The sequence below is a fragment of the Cyprinodon tularosa genome, unplaced genomic scaffold (genome assembly GCF_016077235.1).
Source record: "Cyprinodon tularosa strain WSP-4 unplaced genomic scaffold, ASM1607723v1 ctg133, whole genome shotgun sequence".
NCBI lineage: Eukaryota > Metazoa > Chordata > Actinopteri > Cyprinodontiformes > Cyprinodontidae > Cyprinodon > Cyprinodon tularosa.
The window spans coordinates 937,136-962,699 of NW_024038148.1; the positions used below are offsets into that span (position 1 = coordinate 937,136).

The 25,564-nt window shown below is 38.4% G+C and overlaps 1 protein-coding gene across 4 annotated transcripts in view; it reads left to right on the forward strand.

Moving 5' to 3' along the window:
• Positions 1-25,564, forward strand: part of ppp3cb (protein phosphatase 3, catalytic subunit, beta isozyme) — a 61,980-nt gene that overhangs the window by 30,857 nt on the left and 5,559 nt on the right. For 3 of the 4 annotated variants that reach the window (XM_038277639.1, XM_038277641.1, XM_038277640.1), the window contains exons 5-13: positions 2,950-3,095; positions 5,619-5,758; positions 8,190-8,267; positions 11,217-11,311; positions 12,207-12,332; positions 14,969-15,043; positions 15,125-15,209; positions 19,292-19,389; positions 24,048-24,095. In XM_038277639.1, coding sequence (XP_038133567.1) covers positions 2,950-3,095; positions 5,619-5,758; positions 8,190-8,267; positions 11,217-11,311; positions 12,207-12,332; positions 14,969-15,043; positions 15,125-15,209; positions 19,292-19,389; positions 24,048-24,095 — 891 coding nt within the window. The remainder of the gene's footprint in view (positions 1-2,949; positions 3,096-5,618; positions 5,759-8,189; positions 8,268-11,216; positions 11,312-12,206; positions 12,333-14,968; positions 15,044-15,124; positions 15,210-19,291; positions 19,390-24,047; positions 24,096-25,564) is intronic. The other variant, XM_038277642.1, reaches the window with a different exon arrangement.

Genomic DNA, 25,564 nt, shown 5'->3' on the forward strand with positions numbered 1-25,564 from the left:
TTTTATCATCAATTTGTTGATTATTAGGATAGTACCACAAAATTCATGATAGGATTTTAAGGCCGTACCGCCCAGCCCTAATAAATGACGTGTATAAATTGATGAAATAAGAACCTTTAAGGTTCATGTTTTCTTTTCTGTATGACCTTATAGAATATTACAGGAGAAACATTTCACTGGGAACATGTATTTGATCGGCTTCATCTCCTCTCTTCCTTCCCTCCTCCATCCTCCCTCTTTGTGTCCCTCCTTTCCCACACTGCCTCGTCTCTCCATCCATCGCTCTCTTCAATCCTTTCCTCCCTCTGCGTATCTCATGGCTATGCCTCCTCCGCCGCGTAGTTTCGGCATCCTGTCCGAGTGTGGGTGATTAGCAGCAAATTAATTTGGCCCTTAATGATTGGCTCAGGGACTTGCTCCTCTGTGTCTGATTGGCCAAGGGACGAGGAAGCTAATTTCCCCCGGTGCTCATGGCGAATAGTGGTTGCCCTCAATTACCATCTGCTATGTGTGTGAGTGTGTGTGTGGGGGACAAGTGCGTGCGCAGTGACTGCATGGGTTTATGCATGTGTCTTCATAAATGTTTAAGTGTGTGGAAGGAGCTGACACCTGGTGGACTGGCAATAATGAGCTCTTGCTCTACACAAGGCAGATGGAGAGGATGACAAACACACTAGCCTAGCCTAAAATACCGACGCTTTCCCTTCTCCTTTACTGTTCCATCAATCTCCCACTGTTCTCTTTATCTTTTCTTATCTCTCTCCTCTGCTCCGTTTTAAGCTATTTTTAATCCTGTTTTGTGTCAGATGGATTGTTACACCCGCTTGTGAAATATTCTTAAAAAGATACTGCGTGGAGTTAGGATGTTGATTTTGTTTGGTCACACCTTTTTGCTGCTTGAAGCCTTTATTTGGGTCAGTGGTGTTTTTCTGTGGAGGGTTTCAATCCCGGGCTCCATTGTAAGCGTATTCATACACCTTAAAAATTATCACATCTACACTGCAAAAACGATCCAGAAATAAACAAAGATTTACCTAAATTAAGTGTATTTACCCTTACCTTGAGCAGGTAAATACCACAACCTGCCAATGGAATGAGTATTTTTACTCTTAAAATAAGATAATCAAATGAAATACACAAGATAATGCGACTGATTTTTCCTATTTTAAATATAAATTGTCTTATTCAATTGGCAAAGTTTCTCACTTACCTCCTCAATTCAAGACAAAATGCACTTATTTAAAATAAAATGACTTATTTAGATTGCTATTTTTTACAGTGTAATCACATTACAGACTAAAATTTAAATTTTAGTTTTTACGTGGGATTATTTTAGGGGAACAACACACAGTCTAAGTAAATATTAAATGAAAGGAATGCATTAAAGGATTAGTAAGGGTTAAAGTTTTTCTTTCTCATTTGCAGCTCAGCTCAAACTCACTTAGATTTGATTGAGAGTGGCCCTGTTCCCATTCAACTGAAATTAGAGTTTCAGGTGAACCTTTAAAAAGTAGGAAAAAAGCAAATGCCAGTTTTAAGTGTTTTTGGTCTGAAACGAATTAGCCAAGCACCGTAAAAGCGTCCAACGTTGTCATCCGTATTAAATCGTCACGCATGGCTGTAGTAAACAGGAAGTAGAAGCTGCAATCTAGCACTGACCACAGATCCGTAATGGAGGAAATTCTTACTGAATGTGTTGTTCTTACGTTAACATGTCAGTTAGTATTGGCGCTGCTGCTTCCAGCTATGTTCACGATCATAATCCAGGAAGACACAAACAGAAACACCGGAACAGATGTATGAGTAAAAGTTTGCAACATCAGAGCTGATTCCAAAAAAGTCTTTCCATCCCTAGTTTTACGCACAAATTCATTTTCGTAAATGCCAAAAGAGCGTAACACCTTTTTTGCGAATTTTAAGTAATTTATTTGAATTTTGCATTTTCCATCAAGCTTTTTCAATGCGATATTTCAAAATGCGCATCAGAAAAAGCTGATGGAAACACACCTAGGATCTGTGAGCAGTCGTTTTCCTAGTCTTTATAAGATTAACAATTAGATGTCGGTCTGGACTTTGACTAGGCCACCACACCCTTCTAAGCTATAGGAAGATCCATCCTCCATTCCAGTATGGATTCAGTTCCTCCTAGATTCAGCTTCATTGATCTTCTAAATCTGAGCTGGTAAATAAGTAGATCTGCCAATCGGATTAATTTTTTAGTTTTAAGAAGAGTTAGTTAGATATTATGCATTTAAAATAAGATAGCGGAGCTATTTTTTAAAGCATTTTAAACATGAATGTTCTTATTCCATTGGCAATTTGTCTTATTTTTTTGCCCAAATCAAGGGAAATTATAACTATTATTAGAAAATTTGACTTACCTATATTTCAGTTTTTGCAGTGTGGATTTACCCTTTTTTGCTAATCTTCCATAAAAAGTAATAAGTGTAATAACTCATGCTGACAGATTCTTGAGCTGTGGATCTCTGCAGCTTCACTAAGGATACCAATCCTCTCCTTGCATCTTATTTTAGGTTGAGAATTTTTTCTTTTAAACAGACTATTTGCTAATTAGGTAATTTTGAAGGCAAGTGGTTGTGCTGGATTTATTTTCGATAATTGAATTTTAAGAGGATAAGTGGAGGGAGGGGGATGGTGACGTAGAAAATAACTCCAAAAGCACAAACAAATATAAGTATGGGAAAATTTGTGGTTGCAACAGAAGTTAAAAGGTTGTGAATAATTTTGCAAACACTCTATTGGCTGTAGGAATATGAAGGCATTTTAATGCTGCTACACAAGCTGCTGCCAGAAGTAATCATTTAATGAAAGAATATCAAAGTGGTGCAGATTTCCAAGCATGCTGGGCCTTTAAAAACCTGCCAGTGTTCACTCAGGGCCACTAGCTTTGTTATTGCTGAAACATCCATGTACTCCTCTGGCCTCCAGGTAAGATCAAGTACTCGGAGCAGGTGTACGATTCCTGCATGGAGGCGTTTGATTGCCTTCCTCTGGCGGCGCTGATGAACCAGCAGTTTCTCTGTGTGCATGGGGGGCTTTCACCGGAAATCCACACGCTGGACGACATCAAGAAGGTACGACAGAAGCCAAACACCCTCAGGCAGAATGTAACATCAATGATAGCCAATGACATGAATCCTGTTGCTCAAAGTTATGAAACCCTGCAGGCTTTTTATTTAAAAACTTTACAACTGTAATGATATTTTGTAAGTCTTCTCCTTCCAACGGTTTACTATTAATTGATTCAACAATGTTCAGTCTACCTAAAAATCACCTCCTTGCATTAACAGACCGTAGCAAATATTCATGTGAATTCAGTTTATTTGCCAAATCTTAACATAAGTAATCTTAAAGCACTTTACTGTCAATTAAATCATCCACACATTAAATGAATTATTTATTTATATAATTCAATATTAAAGTATATTAAACTACATCATCCATCTGTCTGTCCATTTTCTGACAAACTTATCCCTGCTGGGGTTGTGAGGGGTGCTGATTCCTATCTCGAGCGGTCAATGGGCGAGAGGCGGGGTACAGCCTGGACAGGTCGCCAGACTATCGCAGGGAAACACAGAGCCAATTAACTGAACAGTCATGAATTAGTACTGTAGGAGGAAACCGGTGTACCTGGAGAGAACCCACACATGCTCAGGAAGAACATGCAAACTCCATGCAGAAAGACCCTGGGCCGGGAATCGAACCTGGAACCTTCTTGCTGCAAACTAGCAGTGCTACCCACTGCTCCACTGAGCAGCCCTACACCACATAATATATAATATTTAAAAAACGACTTTGTTGAGAGTGGGGCTGCACTATGACGCAGTGGGTAGCAGTGCTGCCTTGCAGTAAGATGGTTTCAAGTTCAATTTTTCCGGCCCGGGGTCTTTCTGCATAGAGTTTCCATGTTCACCCTGTGCATGCGTGAGTTCTCTCTGGGTACTCTATCTGGCAGAGGATGATAATGAACGTGCGAGTCACTAACCTGGTCTTATAGTTCAGTCCGTGGCCAGAGGACGAGGTTGATTATAGCCGGTCGGCTGTGCGAGACGCGAGCGGACACTGCCCTGACATTTAAGCCCCGGAGGTCGGAGAACAACCAAGAGATCAGAATCATGCAGAGGAAGGAAGACCAATCCAGTGGGCAAAACCATAGCCGGTGTGAGGGACGTGCTCAGGAATCCGGGCCAAAAGATCACAGATCCGAAGAGGTACTGAAGGGAAATCCAGGACTGAGTCAAGAACCAGTTCCAGTTTTGGTAAACAGGAACAATCCAGCATGTCCGAAGGCAGGTTAGTAAAACAGATCAGAAAGGGGACAGGTAGGCTTAGTGATCCAGAGGCAGAACAGGTCAGGATCAGGCAATCAGAAACACTCAGGTACTCTAAAGAACTCTCAACAAGGGCTCGAATAATCTGGCACTGATGACTGGGAGCAGGCAGGTTAAATCGAGGCTAGAACAGGTGGATTAGATGAACGGTAAGGAGAAACTGGGCGGAGCTAGGCAGGTGAATGAAATGAGTAATCAGGCCAATCATCCGCACCAAGATCATGACACGATTGGTAGAAACCATTGAAAGCTTGAGCAGTGTTCACCCTCATTTTGGTTCTTTTGTTGTTTTCTCATTGTTTTGATTCTTAGAAATGTAACGAGAAGAAGCCATTTATCTGCTGTCTGGCAGGGCCCCATCTTTGCTTTACAAAACGTACTTTTTCTGTCGGTGTATGTTCCTTTTTTGTCAACGATGTCATCATAACAATATATATTTTATAAAAAACTAATATTTTAACTAAAATAAATCCTTGTATTCATTAAATTCATACTTTATGATACCAATTTTCACAAAATATTCAATATATTTTATAGAGAATTTCTCCCTTTCTTTAGGTCCAGATGAATCTTTTTACTAAATTATAATGCTGAATTCCTCACCTGCATTTTCTGTTGGTTTATTTAGATTATCGCTGCTATGCTTGGTTGATAATGAGTCACAGACTCTGCTATGAGGAGTCAATAGATCTTGTTGCTCTCAGGTTTTCTCCCCTGTATGGCTCACCACTCTCTGCTCGCTCACAGTGGGAGGCCTTCATAGACGTTGCTATCAGGGTTAATGGGACATGATGAGCTCAATGAAAACACACCTGCAGGCAGCCGCAAACATGCAACAACTTTTTATGAATGCAAAAAACCCAAAGGCATCAGTGATGAAATAATACCAGAGCACAGAGAGAGCCCATAGCATGAATATGTAGTTCTCAGCCCCACGGCATATAAAGAAAACACACACTTCCTCCTCTAATGGCAGCGTTTCCATGGTGAATCTGCTGGTGTGACATCTTCTCCCTCCTGTGCGGTAAGGGTTGCCATGGAGATGCTCTGCTCTGGCAGTGTGTGTTTGTGTGTTTATTTATTTATTTTTCTCCTTCTTCTTTGATTTATACTTGTCGTTTTTTTTTTTGCTTTGTATTTTGTTGCAGCGGTAAAATGTTTCTGTGACACATAAATATTCTTCAGCTCATGTTTGGGAGGTTTTGGAAATATGAGTATTTTGTGTTTTCATATACTGACGTCTGTCTGTGTGTGTGTGTGTCCCAGTTGGACCGATTCAAGGAGCCCCCGGCGTTCGGGCCCATGTGCGACCTGCTGTGGTCCGACCCCCTGGAAGACTTTGGCAATGAGAAGACCCAGGAGTATTTTGGCCACAACACAGTTAGAGGCTGCTCCTACTTCTACAGGTACAAAAAGCCACAAGCTTACACCTTTCTCGAAGATACTTAAAAGAAAAGAGAAATTACACAATCCAAACGGAAATAATTTCTGTCAAAACCACTCCTCTTAACTAGAGATGCCCTGATTAAAGTATTAGATCGGATATTGTCACTGATATTGTCTAAGTAGCTGGATCTGCAATCGGATGAATGATGCAGATCCAGCATTTAGATACCTTTTTAGTAATATCATACACAGAAAAAGAATTACAGGCTTTCAGTGTCTTTAACAGCCAGATTATATCTGAGTTAATTTGAGACCTTTTTTTAACAATGTTTATGCTAGGCATGTTGGCTTCACCCTCATGGAGAGGTATACACTGGAAAAATGATCTAGAAATAAGTAAAAATTTCTTAAATTAAGTGTCTTTACCCTTCATTTGAGCAGGTAGATGAGATAGTTTGCCAAAGGAATTAGTCTTTTTACTCCTAAAATAAGATAATTAGATAAAATGCACTTGAAACAAGACAATGCACTTGTGTTTTCTTATTTTAAGTGTAAATTATCTTGTTCCATTAGCAAGATGTCACTTTTACCTCCTCAATCCAAGAACAAATGCACTTATTTTAAGAAAAAAATTACTTATCTAGATTTCCATTTTTTCCCAATGTACGGTTGATCCTTTCAGCAGTACTTTCATCAAATCAGAATCGGGTTTCGAGTATCGGCCAATAAACTCAGCCCATGTCTTGGTATCGGACTGGATCGGAACAAAATTGATCTGTGCGTCTCTGCTGTCAATGGGGAACCGGAGAAGAAGATGTTTTCTCTTGTTGTATGGAGCATGCAGTAGAGCAGGCATCTACAAAGTCGGTCCTCGAGGGCCGCCTTCCTGCAGGTTTTAGAGGTTTCTCTGCTTTAGCACAGCTGATTCTGATTATTGCAGTTCAGCCAAAGCTTGTAATCAACTATCAATGTAGTCTGTCTGAGTTGCTCTGTCAGCTAAAGGCATGTTTTAGAGTCTCTATACTCCATTTAATGATTAATCAATTACTAAATTATTTGACGATTATTTCAATAATTAATCCGATTAATTGTTTTAGCGCTACTTCAGTCGATTAAAAGATATTTTCCCGATAATATTACAAAAGCAATTAATTGTCCAGCAATATTTTCTAGTATATTTTTGCTTTCTGGCATTAATTCAACTTTTCATCCCTATATTTCAGTCTAATTTAGTATTTCAACCTCAATTTTCAAAGTATCTGTTGTTGTAACAGGATGCGTGACGTTTTGAGCAGACTGTCTTCACTCTTTTAATGTGAGCAGATGTATAAAAATAGCTAAACAATTCAACTGAGTATCAATGTGTTATTTTATTTTCAAAGAACAGAGATGTAAAGAAAAACAATCAGATCTTTATATGAGTTCTTTGTTTAAGCGCACTGTGATGTTTATGTTTAAAGTTATTCTCAGCGTACGCACCAACCCCCTGGCTACCTCATACAAACTCAAAGCAATAAAATTAGATTTTACCTACAATCACTGAGAGTTTCTAGTCCATTTAAACAGGAGACAATACAGTGGGTTAGCTTACGGAGCTCAGAGATATAAAACTAACCTGATATTCAAACAAGCCTGGGGAAATGCAATATACAGACATACAAAACTACTCTGCAGGAGCAATATCATTATGGCAACCAGCAGAAACAGAGATGGATGACTTTCACCGGCCTTACTCGCTGCGTTTCAATTATCTGGGCGCCTGGCGCAGGTGAGATGTGCTGCTCAACTATAAATCAGGAATCTAATAAGTTTCAGGTAGACTTTGGGCTGTTATTTTGGGATTGTTGCTGATGTGACTCGGAAAGACAGATCCATCAGGCAGAGCCCCGTCACATCCGACACCCACTTAATAATGGTGGGGATTTGTAGCGGAGGCCGGCTCTCGCAAACACGCAAACACAACGGGCTCACCAGCACACGCACACGGCTCAGCTTCAGCATGAAAAGATTTCCCACAATCCCTGGGGAAAGAACTGCACGGTTCTGTTGCTATGACGACTGGCTACTCCTGCCAGATATGGAGTGATATTAGGAGGAGGGGGGCACTGATGGCGGCGTGAAGGGGGAGAGGACGGAGATGAGTGTGGTAAAGAGGAGCAGCAAGGGAGATGAATGTTTAGGAGACGCAGCATCAGTGGAGCAAACACTGTGCATTCACAGCACTGAGGCGGCCATGAGCCTTCCTATGACATGTTGCCCTCACTGCTGCCCCCTACTGATCTAATTCAGACTCAGCATCAGAAAACCACAGGCCTGTTCTTCACTGGCAGACAGGAAATGCTTCAGTCTGCTTTTAGTGGTAAAGCAGCTTTTAAAAACAGTTTATGATGCTTTTAGGATCTTTCTCAGACAATAATATAATCTTTTACCTCCTTTGATCTCCTGTGCCAGCTATCCTGCAGTGTGCGAGTTCCTACAGACCAACAACCTGCTGTCCATTATCAGAGCGCACGAAGCCCAAGATGCTGGGTGAGTAGAGTTCAAAGTGGAAAAACACTCAATGCATTAATTTGACATCTTATTAAAAGATAAAAACATGTCCCACGTTGGTTTGGTGAAGCTTTGACCTGCTGAGATAAACTTTTAGAGCATTTTCTCTAAAAGTTTTCTCTAACCTCCGTGCCCTGATTAGTTATCTGATGTGAAAGGACATCTTGATATGTTTGTGAGACCTTCTGTTGGGGAAAACAAGCTTTTACTGATTTATAACACAGAAAAATGTGATTTAAACTTGATGTTTAAAAACCTTTGGCATCTTTTGCTAATGGTTTGCGCTATGAGTGCTGTGGCATTTGGAAAATGATGCACTCCTCACCTCAAATTAGTTTTTCGGAAGAAATTTAAATAGTTCAGGTTTATAAAATAAACATTTTCACCATAAGAACTACACAATTCAACATTTCATGGTTAAGTGATTGTCCAAATTTTTAAAGCATGTAAGTCAAGCTTTTTATCAGAGCTGACCCTGGTTTCTGTACATCAGTTTCTGGTGCAATTATGGCAACCGATGAGGGGGCTTCATTAGTGGCAGCAAGTGAGCTTGAGAGAGAAACCCTCACATATTTTGACTGACAGACATAACATTTCACTGCATGTTAGAGGTATGAGTCACTTAAAAAATACATGTCCAAAAAGTTCAGAGAAGAAATCATAAATTAGGAGAGTATTACAAAAAATGCCTTGAATGTCTCTGGAGATGTAGCTGAAGGCAGAATTTGCAGGTTAATTGTTAAAGAACTGGTGTTTACACCACCTGCTGGTAGGAAAAGGAACATAGTAATGGTTGTAATCAAATTGCTGAGAAGTCAAGCTGTTAAAGAGCCTTCATTATTCTGCCACTACGGATCAAAGTCAGCTATGTACAGGTATGAAGATTTTAGTCGTAGTATTCGTTAAAGTGGGGGCTGCTCAGTGGCGCAGTGGGTAGCACTGCCACCTTGCAGCAAGATAGTTCTGGGTCCGATTCTTGGTCTGGGGTCTTACTGCATGGAGGTTGGATGTTCTCCCTGAGCATGCATGGGTTCTCTCTGGGTACTCTGGCTTCCTCCAACAGTACAAAAACATGACTGTTTTTGGCTCTGTTTTGCCCTCTGATGAACTGGCTACCTGTTCAGGGTATACCCCGCCTCTCGCCATTGACAGCTGGAGATAGGCACCAGCAGTCCTCGCGACCCTGCATGGGATAAGCGTGACGGGAAAAGTATGGATGGATAGTCATTAAAGTGGGTATTTTGGGTTTAATTTAGAGAAAGCACTTATATCTAAGGTTGTGGGGAGTTGCAGCCTAGTGTTTAGGGCGTAGAGCTTGTAATCCTGAGGTTCTGAGTTGGAGCCCCACTCCCACAGACTGCCACTCGAGGTCCCTGAGCAAGACCCTTAACCTCCACATTGCTCCCCGGGTGCCCCATGATGAAATCTGTCAATGCTGAAATTTTCCAAGCTGGGGATCGACGGCATGTCTGGAGCATAAAAAAGCACAAGCTAAGAAAAAAAAAAAAGCAGTTGCTGCATAGTTTAGTTTTGCTTCTTCTTGCCCTGGAAACCTGCTGCACTGGGAGGACATCATGGATTCAGTCATATATCACAAAGTCCTGGGACAAAATGGGAAGACAGCTGAAGCTTCAAATGAGTAGACAGTGATCCCAAACAAACCTCAGATTCCATTAAAGCTCGTTTTCAGAGGAACTACTGTACTTGACATTAACTCTTAACACTGTCAGAAGTAGATGAGTGGCTATGAATCATGTTTACAGCAACTCATAGCAGCAAAAAGCAGTGACGTTTCTTTTATTAAAGGGGCTTTGAATATTTTAGTTGTAGTGGTCATTAAAGGGAACTGTTTGGTTTTAATTAAGAGAAAGCCCTTCTAGTTAAAGTTGTGCTATTGTATATACTGTGGAAAAAATCAAATAATCTAAATAAGTATTTATTCTTAAAATAAGTGCATCTGTTCTTGAATTTAGGAGGTAAGTGAGACACTTTGCCAATAGTTTAAGACAATTTACATTTAAAATAAGAAAACATAATTGCATTGTCTTATTTCAAGCGCACACTATCTAATTATCTTATTTTAGGAGTAAAAATACTTATTCCATTGGTAAATCATCTTATTTGTCTACTCAAACTAAGGGTAAGTACACTTAATTTAAGAAAGGTTGACTTAATTCTAGATTGTGTTTGCCTATGTAATGATCTGTTCTTTGCAAACAGCTGCTAGTTGGTATATTTTGACCAGTAACCTATAATTTGTAGGAGTTTCAAAGATTTTAGATGCACCTGCAGCATTACTACCAAACATGCAATCAACACGAAGCAACATTGCTGCAGTTCGTCCAGCTTCCCTGGTGACCTTTAAAGGAGTCATAACCTGGTATTTTACACATGCAATCCTTATTAAATTGCAATTAAAATAGTTAGTATCAGAAAAAAATTGAAATGCATTAAAGTTCATAGTAGCATAACATAAACCTGCACGGCTCAGGTATAGATAATAGAACAAGAGCTAATGCAGTAAGACATGACAGCGCTTATTTTTATATTCTCACTTTTTTTGGCGGGTTACACAAACTTTTAAGCATAAACATAAACCTACTTTAAATCTAAATGAGGTAACTAACCTGCCATTGGTGGTACAGGTATAGATACACGGTTCCTGTATTTAATGCTGCTTGCATGCAAACATTTTCATTGCGACTAAGCTAATATATTCGCAAACACTGAGGTCTTTGCTTTGCTTTTTCTCCTCCCTCGTGACAGATTGTTTTGTTGTTTTTTTTCACTGCCTACCTGTCTCACTTTGAGCCAGTCCCCGTCTGGTTTCAAAGACCTCTGAAGCCACCCCTTCAGCTTTCAGCTGCAGCTTGGTGTCTCATCTGAATAGCTGTAACGTGGGCGGCTTGTTTGTCTCTCTCCATGCAGATACCGCATGTACAGGAAGAGTCAGACTACAGGCTTCCCCTCCCTCATCACCATCTTCTCTGCTCCCAACTACCTGGATGTCTACAACAACAAAGGTTTGTTGCATAAGTATACACAAGCACGTCTACACTGCTTTGTAAATATATTCCAATTCCTTCAAATGTTTACATTGTCACTAAAATAACACAACAAACTTGGAGATATTTTATTTGGATTTGTTTAATAGACACAGGTAGGGTAGGAAAATAATTTAAGGAAACAAGATAAAAGATGTCATGTATTTATTTCCATGCCATTGCGCCAACACTTCCTTCAGGCATTTTTTTTAATGCAAGTCTGTTTGGAGAATGCTTCCAGCAGCTTTGCAAATCTAGAGACTCAAATAGTTTCCTGTTGTAATTTAGAAAATAGATGAAGCTGAGTCATATCAGATGGAAAATAACTGTATTTCTAACTGGATCTGAGTTTTAGTCACTTATTCAAATATTTAGTCCCACTGGAACATGAACCTCTGCCTCAATTCTGATTATTATCTGTCCTTGATCAACTTTAGTTTAGACATACCCATCATCATACCATCAATTCTCACCAGCTTCTTAATCAGTGCTGAAAGGAACATTTCTCTGCAGCATGATGCTGCCACCACCGTGTCTAACTGTGGGGAAGCAATGATTGTAGGAATAGAAAATACTGACACTTGTGTGAAATTGTGATGAGTAGAAGTCAGAAGTAGGAAGAAAATTAAGTGATGAAGTAAATTATAGATACTTAAAAAGTGTACTTAAGTACAGTAACGAAGTATTTGTACTTCGTTACTTGAGACCTCAAAAACAGTTTTTTGCATTAGTTTGTGAAATGAAACATGTTACAGTTTTTGATTTCAAAAATGAAAAAAAATACACACATTTGAAATCAGTGTTTAGCCCCATGAACAAAGCAAGTGAATTAAAACCTGTGTGCCTGTGTGTGTGTGTGTGTGTGTGTGTGTAGCGGCGGTGTTAAAGTATGAGAACAATGTGATGAACATCCGTCAGTTCAACTGCTCTCCGCATCCTTACTGGCTGCCTAACTTCATGGACGTCTTCACGTGGTCGCTGCCCTTCGTAGGAGAAAAAGGTACCGTACATAAACAGTGCATGGTCCCTACATCCAGCATGCAGCATTTCTGATATACATTTATTTTCTGGAATGGCTGCATTTAGAGGAAACTGTTGCTGAAATCCGTAAAGTTATGCATCAGATCTTGAAAATGTTTCAGCACCATGATTTAATAGCTAGCTTTAGCAGCAGCAGCTTGAGGAAGTTGCTTTAAGGTCCCACAGTGGCATTTTTTTACTTTTCCACTCTGTGATTTGCTTTCAATATATTCACTTTTAAGCATTCTGTTGTAGATGCAAATTGTAGATGTGTCAATGAAGCAGTTTTAGGCTAAATCTACTGCAGGCTGTCAGTCAGATGGCCTCAACTTTCAATTTACAATACTTTGGTCTATACAAGGGTTAGTGTCTTCAAAATTCCCTTTGCTGTAAATTAAAATCCATTTATCACCTGTTTGAAGCTATTTTTGATAGTTGGCATGAGATTCTCATGCTCAGCTGTTTAGTTTAGTTTTCTCCAAACAGGTTACTGTGCATTATGGGTAAAACAGCATGTTTAAAGGTTTGTTGTTTCTGCAGCTTTGCAACCATTTAAGAGAGCATAGATGTCTCCTGACATCCCCTCTGAAAAAGCAACACAAATGTATTTTGTTTCTATAGTAACTGTCATTTTGATTTGATTAAACTTTTCCCATGCAAACTGAGACCTCTTTGGTATGAGCTTACAGCATGTGTGTTGGGATGCCCCACTAAGTCCCTGCTGAGTGACGGACTTCGAATTGTTTTAAAAATGTATTTGCAATGTTTGGTGAATTGACTGGCAGCAATTTGGATCTAGAACAGGAAACCATTAAAGCTGTACTGCAAAAACAGATCAAAGTTACTGGTATTCCCAAATGACAGCAGAATTTTTATTTTCACTGCATGAAAAGTGAGATTTTCGTCCCCGTAAACTCCCGCAGATCTGCCTGATTTTCGTCAGTTTCCGACAATTTGCAACCCGTGCTTGTCCGCGTTTGTCGTGCCACAAATTGTCGAAAACGTACCGTGACGTATGTGGAGAGCGATCAGCTGTACTAATGGCCCTAATTAGCATATGAATGCAGAATGAATCGATCGATCCCTTAGGGAGCAGCTTTATATGGGGTGAATTATATTCCGTTATTGTTTCAAGTAAAGAACACGTTTTGTAAATGAAATTTAAAAAAATTTACAAATCAGAAATGAAGCTTTAAGTGTTTTAATCAAACAAAGATTTTCAGAGTAACTTTGCTGGTTGTTGTTTTTTTGTTTATGTATTTTTCATAGTTTATTTTTTCAAATGTTATTTTTTTTAACTTAGTTTTTAAAAGACATTTTGTTGAAATTTTCATATTTTGAAATTGCATTTTGAATTTTTTTTATTTGTTTTTCAAATTTAGTTAAATGAATTCCATTTATTTGAAATTGCGTTTTACAGATCTGCATAGATGTTACAAACAACACTGTAGTTGTTAATGTGCCTATCAAGAGCACGTTAAGGAGAGTTTCATTCCAGGATTAATTTATAAAATTCAGAATTTTTTTTTTTTTTTTTTTTTTTTTTTTTTTTTTTACAAATCTCCATTAACAAAATGTCTTGTTTGCTTGGAGGAATATTGGAACAAAATCCACTCCATACTTGCAGCCCCTAGGCAGAAATTTGGGGTTAAGGGTGAAAGTCTGTTGGTCTTAAAAAGGCAACCAATCTGTTATGACAATAAATAAATTAAAGCACAATATGAGGAGTAGACAAAGATCTGCTTAGAAACTACAAAAAAAATCTGTAATATGCTTATTTTTATGTATAAAGGGGAAACTGTATATTAGTGGCTTTATTTGCTGGATCAGTTCCACTTTGGTTACTTTCATTTGATTCAAATGTTAAGGCAAACTCTGAACATTCACTTACACATTCATCCATGCACGTCTTTTTAAATACATAATAAGACAGAAATGTTTAAACACAGAGCTGTTCCAGACCGTTATCTATGACTAGCCTGCAGGAGTAGAGTTTGACCACAGGGTGGTGCCATGTTGAAGAGGAAGTGTACTGTAGGAAGATGTTTTCTAACCATCATCTCATTGATCTTTTAAATGTTGCCTCAATCTTGCGAAAATGACAGACTGATTTAAGCGGTGCTGCTGTAAAATGATTCAGTGCTTAAAATAAAGATATTTTTAAAGTAAGTTTAAATAAGCTTCTTCCAAGCCATGGATGGTTCTAGACAGGGAAGAACAGGGGCCAATGGGGGCTAGGGCCTCTGTAGAACTGATCCTTGCTTGTTAAGGTCCCTGTTTGTAAGCTGTAATGTTAAATAAATGTTTTATGATGATAACCACTGGCATTGTAACAAATGGATCCTTGTAACTATTTTTTTTAAACTTTACAGTTTGTTTTAACTCCTTAATAGTCCCTAACAGTGACTCCTAAGAAGTAGAAGAAAATTGAGAAAATGATAATATCGACCTTATGGACAGCTTTCTTCCTGAAGTAAATAATGAGCTCTTCAGTCATGGGTTTGGCTTGATTTGACAGTAAAAACAGCAAACAGAATAAAAGTTTTCATAGTTGTTCCATTTGGGGCTGACTGAGTGAGAACAATGTGACGATGTTTGTCTGTCTGTGTCCGACAGTGACGGAGATGCTGGTCAACGTCCTGAGCATCTGCTCAGACGATGAACTCATGGACGGAGAGGAAATCTATGACGGTGAGACACATTAAGCATTTGCTGGAAGAATCAAAGCTATTTGCTCTACAACTTTAAGATCTATATGTTGTTTTTTTACAGCCAGTGCAGCAGCAGCAAGGAAAGAGGTTATCAAGAATAAAATCCGTGCCATCGGGAAGATGGCCAAGATGTTCTCTGTGTTACGGTGGGTCAGGTCTCCCTCAACCATACAGCAGGGAGGGGGGGCGTCCTGGGTCTGGAGTACAGGGGGCAGCCCTGTAACAGTTCCAACTTTATTCCTATTTTTTTTTTTTTTTTTTTTTTTTTTTTTACAAAAACTAGCAATGTAAAGAAATTAGGGCTGCAGCTAATGATTATTTTGCAAATTGATTAATCTGTTGTTTTTTTCGATTACTCGGATAGCAAAATGTTCCCTAAAGAAGCCTATTTGTTAAATTAAACCAGGTGAAAATAAAACTTTCTCTATCAAGAAATCCTGAATATTGATGGATGAAAATGTTTTAAATTTTAAATGCAAAATTTTTACTTTTTCACAATTTTGCTATAATTACTGCTCTAAGTAGGTTGATCTGTCAGCTAAAAGCCTGTTTTATAGTCTCTATACTCCAGTTAAACATTAATCTATTACTAAATTAGTTGACTATTAGATCAATAATCAAATAATCTCAATTAATCTGATTCATTGTTTCCTCCCTAAAAGAAATACATAAGCTTGATATTTAAGTTAAATAAATATTCTATTCTAACGTGAAACAAACAGGTGAAGCCTACTTCTGATCACTCTATGCCGGCCGTCACCAGTGTTTGTTTGTGCGTTAATGGGGCTTACAAACCCAGTGGCTTTTGTCATCTGTTGTTTATCTTTGTTAGATGGTTATAATACGGACTGTTCCAAAAGGCATCAGCAAGAGGCTGCATTGTTCCTAATTTGATCTAAAATGGCTGCACCTGCAGGCTGGAGGTTAACATGTCACTTAAGCAGAAGTCTAAAAAAAGGAATTATTTGCTCTGCAGCAGGTATGGAGACCCAGAAGTGCCACAAAATCATTACATTGAAAAGAGTCATATTTATATTTTTAAATGTGAAAATTTCAATGTGACTGGCATATATTTGTTATTATTCAAATTATTAGTAATTATGTTTTACATATTTTTACTAAATTACCACATGCAGAGACAGTGATTTATTTTATTGCCTCATTTCACAAACTCAATCATACCTGTCAGGTTTTGAATTTAAAAATACGAGAAATTTACAAATTCCACTGCAAACCGTTCGACTACCCCATTTAAGCTCCAGTATCCATTATACTTTTACACTGCAAAAACGATTTAGAAATAAATAAAACATTTTAAAATTAAGTGTATTTACCCTTAATCAGGGGCGGATCTAGAAAAATATTTATGGGGTGGCAAGAGGGGGGCAGGAATTTTTTAGGGGTGGCAACATATGGCATATGAATTTAATCACAGTTATCACAGTTTGGTGAGAATAGTATGTACAGTACTAGTGTTTCATGTGAAACAGTTCATATTAATAATACATTGTACAATGTGATCTCACTTAATAGGAGATAGAAGAATGATAACACTACTTCTAGAGGGGCATTATGACAGGAAAGGTATTAAGGTAAGACACAGGTGCTGAGTCGCAGATGTGTGAGATTGACTGTCGGAGAGGCAGCTTTGCAGCATTTGCACAAGAAGAAACTATAGAAAGAAAAAGTTTCCCATCAGAGATCTATGGACTGAGCTGGACTAAAGTGAGCATTACTACACAGTAGAAATAAAAGGGTCAAGGCACCCGAACAAGGTACTGGACATCTATGTAATGTTTACTCTGAACACACATTCACCCCATTTGTTCCTCAGTAACTTGACATACAGCAGTTAAGGCAACATGAAAGGGACATTTCGTGCATGTAAATATGCTGTAGATAGAGCTGTATATGGAGGACCAACTCCGCCATATTTAAAAATAAATACAGAAATAAATAAATGCTCAATAAATAAATAAGCATACAATTAATTGCCACCAAAAATACAATCAACAAATAAATGTAATTAGAAATTATATTATAATGGCAGGCAGAAATGTAAAAAGGGCAGGCAGAAAGAAATAGCGGCGAAGAAACAACTAGGATAAAAAAATACAAAGGAAGAATAAAACAGACAAAAATATGATAACATGCACATAAATAAATACTTAAAAATATAAGTAATTAAAAAATGAAGTTGAAGATAATAAATGACAAAAAAATTAATAAGGTAAATATTAAAAAGGCAAAGAAATAAAGAAGCCAATTAAAAGAGTTATATACCTTTATGACTAGCTGTATAATTTAATTTCTACTTACATTTATTTGTTGTTTGTATTTTTGGTGGCAATTAATTGTACGCTTATTTATTTATTAAGCATTTATTTATTTCTGTATTTATTTTTAAATATGGCAGAGTTGGTCCTCCATACTGCTGTATCAACAAATCAACAAAAAGGCGGGTTCTGTATGTTACATCAAAATCTCCACAAATCTGAAAAGAAGCAACATAAAAATACATTTTGCTTGTGAGTAGGTTCATACGGGTCATTTCTGGATAGTTTCATATTATATATACAAAAAAAGAAACAACAACACTGCTTCATATTAAGCAGGATTCACACCAGTATCACATTTTTAACTTTTAACACTTGGTTTTATTAAAGGAAATATCAGATTTTCTCAGGAGCCAAAACAAAATGTAGCAGCTCTGTAAAGGCTCACCAGAGAGCAAACATAAAGTTGACATGACTATAACAGCTGAATGCAGCGATTTCCATGTTGCTCAGCAAAACGCTTCACAACTTTATTTAGATCCAATGCCTTTGTGCGTTTTGATTTGAGTACAACCAAACTTGATAGTCTCTTTTCTGTCATAGTTGACCGCAAATATGTCTTTATGAGGCTGAGACGTCAGGCCTAACTAACATCATAGTTGGAGAAATAACGTTCTGCAACCTGATTTTTATCATCTCAAATTCAGCATTGCAGCTATGCTAGCAACATTGTGCTTTCATTATGATTTAATTTCTCGATAGATAGTTAATCAGTTTTTACCTGTTTCATCCCGTGTCTCCTCTCCCCATGGCCCCTGGCTCCCTCGCTTTGCCCCATTCGGTTTTCAAAACAATCAGTCTCAGTCGCTCTCGCGTCATCTCGTGCTGCATTCACTGCAGTCCGACATTAGAAATTAGCGGTCGTAATTCTGAAATGATCCATAATTTATAAGCCTTGCCACCCCTACCGCCAACTGGGGTGGCAGCAGGGGTGGCAAGGCTGTCATTTAGGGTGGCATTTGCCACCCTATGCCACCCCAGTAGATCCGCCTATGCCCTTAATTTGAGTAGGTAAATAAGAGGATTTGCCAATGAAATTAGTATATTTAGTCTTAAAGTAAGATAATAAGATAATAATAATCTGAACTTGAAATAAGACAATGCAATAGTTTTTTCTTATTTTGAATGTAAATGTCTTGTTCCATTGGCAAAGTGTCTCACTTTCGTCCTCAATTCGAGAAAAAATGCACTTATTTTAAGAAAAAAATGACTTACTTAGATTTCCACTTTTTGCAGTGTAGACATGTGCACAAGAAACCTAAAACAAACCAGTTACAAACTACATTAAGGCGATCAGATTTTGACTTGCGATTCCAGCGACAGTTCTGTTCATAGCGACAGATCAATGTTTTTCAAATATAATTTTATTATACAATAATACGGGAAATTTACAGGAAATTGCTAATATGGGAGGAAAGTGGGAAGGACAGGTAAAATACAATCAAAACAAGAGACTTGACACCGGAACTCAATTCATTCTTTCTGTGAGAAAGTCAGTCATGATGACGTGGGTTTGTAAGGTCATCTGCAGCTGTCTTTCAAAATAAGCGTTAGCACAGGAAGCTGAACAAAATATTAAAAAAAATCATTTTTAGTAATGTAAATGTTATTGTTGGGGAACCATATCTTTCCATTTTGTCCCGTGCCCAGCCCAGGCTGTCAGCTGCCATGCATTTATTTTTATTTCTGTGTGGAGGTTTACAAATTGCTTTTCTTCCTTAACTTTTGCAGGAATCCAACTGTCACCACATTCCTTTTTTTATAACTTCTGTATTTTCTAAATGTTTCATTTTAGGTGTGCAGGTGTGAAAGAGAGGAAGCATGTAGTTCTCTGAAGACCTCTCACCTGTTTCTTCCTTTCTTATGCCTCCTTGTCTCTCTCTTCTTCCCAGGGAGGAGAGCGAGAACGTTTTAACCCTGAAGGGACTGACTCCCACAGGCATGCTGCCCAGTGGGGTCCTGTCCGGGGGCAAGCAGACCCTGCAGAGTGGTGAGCGTTTTACATACACGGCAGCCCTACACAGCCATCTACAGAGGAGGTCAAACCTGTGGAGGTTTTACATTTTGTCATGTTACAACCAATAACACATTTTATTTGTGATTTTATATGAATATTGTACATTTTTCCAAAATGTGGAATGAAAAGTGTAACATTAATTTGGTCTAAACCCTTTTTACGGTGATATCCTTAGATTAAATCTGGAACAACTACTAGAAATAGAGTTGATTTGTGTAGATTTTGGCTTTTAGAGAATATAACTGAAAAAGAAAATAGCATCATAAGGAACACACTGTTTAAAGTCTGGTAATGCATTCAAATTGATACCACACTTTAAACATATCACAGATCAGAAAAGAGAATCTACTGAGAAGCGCTTTATAAGATACACGTCCAAGCTCTGAGTTACTCTGGAGGAGCAGCAGAGATCCACATCTCAGGGTAGAGGTTTGATCAACTGGATTAATTATTATCTTCAGAATTTACTATCAAGCAACCGCTCAGGAGGAAAAACGCAGTTAAAAGAGATAGACTTACACTTATACTTAGACTCAACTTGATTTATTCCTTGGGATTACTCCTTCAGGGAAATTCTTGTTCCAGTAGCTTATATAGAGCTCAAAAGGCAGAGTTAAAGCAAGATGCCATTAAAGATACAGCAGACACTATAAAAAGAGTGTTTATAGTACAAGAGAGCATAACAAAATTATAATGTCCTGGAATATGTTTCCTTTAGATATAAAGATATAATATAGTATAATTTAGCCTTAGTGGCATCCATTATAAAAGGGAGCACAAAGCATGCTGGAGACCAGAGGTTCCACAAGGCTTTTTCTCAGCCTGTCATTTTAATAGTAAACGTCTAATAAATTCTGTCATAATCTATTTTCCCTATCATTTTATATTTGTTAATGATAATAATTAAAGCATTTATTTTCAAACAGATGAATATGGGTACCTTTTTCTCTGCAGTAACAACAAACATTCTCACAGCATCCTCCTGCCTCACATGGACCTGAATTGATATGAATTGTACGCCCACTTGTCTGTAATTACATGTCTCAAGTTGGATACCTGCAGAGGCTTTTGAATCAAACAGATCACTTCTCATCAATGTTTTTCTGTTTTTACTCTGCCACCTCACTAGAGATTGGAATTAGATGAGCCACTTTAGCCAAAGCTGAAAAATGTGGGAAAATTTCACCAAGTGAGTTGATCAGAATTGGGTAAGATAAGGGATGAAATTTGCTTGAAACAGCGAATTATTACATCATATGCTACCAAGTGGTCAGGGTGTGAATGGCTATATATCAAAATGACAGATGGCTTTCAGATTTTTATTTGGTCAACATGGACCCTGTTTGAGCTGTAGCTAACATGTGGCAGATTGTGCTCTGATCACATGTGTACATGTGGGAGAGGTCTTTGAACACACCACACCCGCCATGATGGAAGCATCCCGCAGCATACAGCTTAAAGTTAAGGGCACCATCAGGTCTCAGGAAATAAGGAACCAGGTCTTAGGAAAAAAAAGCCATGAGGTCTCAGGTTTTACGAAAATTGTTTAAGGATCTCAGGAAAAAAATAGTCAGTTCTCAGTTTTTAGAAATACATTTATCAGGCCTCAGGAAATAAGTTGTCAGGTCGAAAGAAAAATATTCAGGTCTTAGCAAAGATTTGTAGATTCATAGGAAAGATATTTCAGTTCTTAGGAAAGATTTGTCGAGTCGTAGGAAAGATTTGTCGGGTCTTAAGAAAGATATGTCAGGTCTTAGGAACGTTTTGTCGGGTCTGAGGAAAGATTTAGGAAAGTTTTGTCGGGTCATAGGAAAGATTTGTCAGGTCTTAGGAAAGATTTGGCGGGTCTGAGGAAAGATTTAGGAAAGTTTTGTCGGGTCATGGGAACGATTTGTCGGGTCTTAAGAAAGATTTGTCAGTTCTTAGGAAAGATTTGGCGGGTCATAGGAAAGATTTGTCAGGTCGTAGGAAAAATTTGTTGCGTCTTAAGAAAGATTTGTCAAGTCTTAAGAAAGATTTTTCAGGTCTTAGGAAAGACTTGGCAGGTCTGAGGAAAGATTTGTCGGGTCATAGGAAAGATTTGTCAGGTCTTAGGAAAGATTTGTCAGTTCTTAGGAAAGATTTTTCGGGTCATAGGAAAGATTTGTCAGGTCTTAGGAAAGATTTGTCAGTTCTTAGGAAAGATTTGGCGGGTCTGAGGAAAGATGTAGGAAAGTTTTGTCAGGTCTTAGGAACGATTTGTCGGGTCTTAAGAAAGATTTGTCAGTTCTTAGGAAAGATTTGGCAGGACAAAGGAAAGTTTTGTCAGGTCGTAGGAAAAATTTGTCGCGTCTTAAGAAAGATTTGTCAAGTCTTAAGAAAGATTTTTCAGGTCTTAGGAAAGACTTGGCGGGTCTGAGGAAAGATTTGTCGGGTCTGAGGAAAGATTTGTCAGGTCTTAAGAAAGATTTGTCGGATCTACGGAAAGATTTGTCAGGTCTTAAGAAAGATTTGTCGGGTCTACGGAAAGATTTGTCAAGTCTTAAGAAAGATTTTTTTGGGTCTTAGGAAAGACTTGGGGGGTCTGAGGAAAGATTTGTCAGGTCTTAGGAAAAATTTGTCAGGGCTTAAGAAAGATTTGTCAGTTCTTAGGAAAGATTTGGCGGGTTATAGGAAAGATTTGTCGGGTCGTAGGAAAGATTTATCGGGGTTTAAGAAAGATTTGGCGGGTCTGAGGAAAGATTTGTCAGCTCTCAGAAAACGATGGAGTTCTTTTTTTTTTATTAAATGTAATTTTTACCATCCAAGCAGATATTTGATTAAAAAAAAATCCACATTCTCACTCACAAACATCAAAGATCTCTCTGTTATGCATGATTCTAGTGGGTCAAAGCAGACTGCCCCAACTTGGACAGCAATGGTTGTCGATGGTTTTTTAAAATTAAATATCGGCTTATTTGGCCTAGATTCCTTAGAATTAAAAAAATAACAGGTTCTTTTCCACCTCGCAACTGTGCATTTCGTTTAGCTGGTTCCTAAAATAAAATCCCAAATAATTTCATTGAATCGTGTGGCTGTGACATGACAAAATGTGAAACTCTCCAATAAGTGTGAACCCTGTAACAGTAGAGACTTCCTAATTGACAAAGACACTTTCCGTTTTTACCCTGAAACACACCTTGAGAGAATCTCCCAACACACTGACCTGCTTTGAATCATCCTCCCCCCTTTTCTCTGCTCACACCTTTTTGCCTCACTGAATCACTCACTCCACCTCACCTCACGTCGCCCAGGATACTAACAGCCTGCTGACTGTGTGTGTGAGAGATCATGTATGAGTCCTGCTGTGGAGACAAGTCAGAAAAAACGGAACAAGGGTGCTATTAATTAGGTGTGTGTGAGTGTGAGACAGAGAGCTACTGAGCTAACTCCGGCTGCTGCTAACACCAGCTGCTTTCTGAAGCTGCAATGATCTCAGTAATGCTTTCAAGGGCTTCTTTTCCTGTCCAAAGCCTGAAACATGCCATGAATATGTCACTTTAACACCCAGGGGTATCATTTGAACACACCTGTAACCCGTTTAAATCAGGTTTTACCCCGACATGCTTATTTGAGCTGACATTATAAATTCCTTGTTTACTGTTTATGCTGTTCAAATGTGTACTTAAAGCTAACATGCGATAAGCATTAAAAACATTTATTTAATGAAAAAACTAAGAAATATTCTTTAGAAAAAGTACTTTTAAACAGATATTTTATTCTTCTGTGTAATAAAGCAGTTCTGATAGTAATTAAGGTTGAACTGTGTCCATCTTTCCCCTATAACATTATATTATTCCACACCGGTAGAGGGGAAAAATATTTGAGAAAAAGTATAACTGTAAAACAGATATAATAATCATTTTAAATGACGACAGAAGTTATCATAGAGGTTTAGCATTAGTAGCAAAGTCTGCATTAGCGGTAGTTTTTATGCTTGTATTCTATTCCATAACTGAGATTCTGAGACCCTAACCAACAATGTTTCTGAATCTAATGAAAGTCTAAAAGGATAAAATAGAGCAACTCTGCTATTATTTTTTTTCCAGCCTTCCTGTTATCTGTAGGAAGTCTTGCTCTCTTGCAGCTTGAGTGAACTGCAGACAGGCTGTAGAAGCACAGCTTACTTCAGCAGACATCATTTTAAAAGTCACCCTGGTAGCGATGACATGCTTTAGTATTCTTCAACATTAACAGAGTTATGATGCATTCACTGATTAGAAAGAGACTGGATTTTTGAGTTTCTGCCCAGCTAGTCTCAGCTTAGCCTATTTTCTGGTGTTCCTAATAATGTATCAGTTAATGCAGAATAAATGGTCTATGAAGAAACTCCTAAATCTTATACATTGATATATTGGTTCTTTTAATGTCCCTCCAGCACATACTTTAGTTGTTTTAGGAGTGTAGCTAATAGCTGTGGTGCCTTTCACACCCTTTTTTCTTTAACCCTGAAGCTGATTTTTGAATCCATACAAGCATGTTTCAGCCTTCACTTCGTTTTCCTTCTCCTCCTTCTTTCTCTGGATGCCATCTTCTCTTCCGGATTCTGTCTTCTCTCTCTTTCTCCCTCTCTCTTCCTGTCATTCCTCCTCTCTTCTTTCGCCATTCTTCAGCTACCATTGAGGCCATTGAAGCTATCGAGACAGTTAAGGACCCTGAAGGTAAAATCACTCTCATTCCACTGTGCGTGCGCGGCATGGCAGCGCGCTCAGCCGTCATAGATCTCCTTTACCCACAATGCACCAAGCCCTTCCAGCCGCATCAGCGCTCAGAACAACAGCCTAAGCCGCCACATGAAACACAACATCTCTTTTTCCTCCTTGTGGGAACAGCACATCGTCTCCACTTCACACTGTAACAATCGTCAGAACATAAGGTTCCTTTATATCCATATGGTGAGGGATGGGCTAACTCTGATGTGGTTTGTTAGTTTTTTCTTCCCCTCATGTTTAGGGATGATGCATTCATCTGTTTCCATACGTTGCAGCTTGAGTTACCTGTGATCACAAAATTAAAAAAAAGGGGTTTTATAAAGAAACAATCCAACTCTACAAACATCTATGCTGAATCCCAGCTTCCCAGCCTCTTTCAGAAACAGTCCCATAGGTGCATGGGTCATAAGATAGAGATAAGATGGGACACAATGGATAAATTCACTTGTTACATCAGCTCTAATAGGTAAAAAATAAAGAATAGAGATTTAATACAATAGAACAGAATAGAAAAAGCCCTTTATTTCCCCGCTATGGGGAAATTGTGGTGTTACAACAGCAAGAGATTATTGCATAAGTGGTCACACAAATGTGAACCTTAAAAAAACTGTATATATAAAAAAAGAAAAGAAAAGACATAGTTAAGAAAATAAACAAAACATTCTACACTCTGAAGTGTTTTTACAATGTTATTACTGTGCATCTGGAAATAATAAATAATCAATAAACAGCTGTGGACATTTTTACAGTAATTGAATAGAGTCTTCCAGCTGCTGGGAGGAAGGATCAGTGATAACGCACCTTGGTGCATTTAGGGTGCAGCAGTCTGTCACTGAAGGAGCTCTCTAGTTCTGCAACAGCTTCATGCATGGGGTGGGAGACATTATCCTACAGAGATGTTAATTTAGTTAGGATCCTTTTGTTTCCCACCTCCTGCACTGTGTCCAGAATGCATCCAATCACAGAGCTGGCCTTCCTGATCAGCTTATCCAGCCACTTTCTCTCAGCTACAGATAAGCCAATGCTTCAACAGGCAGCTCCATAGAAGATGGCTGATGCCACAACAGAGTCATAGAAAAGACTTCAGTCTCCTCTGCAGGAATAGTTTCTTACATACACGTATATATGTTGCATATATCGGATATATGCATTTAAGGTGTAAAAACAGTAAAGTTATCTTATGATCTGCTAGGGTGCATTGTGACAAAGGTTTGGTAGATGTATAAGTGAATAGAAGCTCTTATTAAACAGTAATTATTACAGAGTGGTATTGTAAAGTCTGACGGCAGAAGGGATGAACACAGACTGGTACTAAAGGAGCGGCTTAGCTCCTCTACAGTCTGCTGCAGAGGGTGACAGGTGTTGTCCATGATGGATGTGAGCTTGGCCATCCTCTCCTCGCGGCCACCTCCTCCACA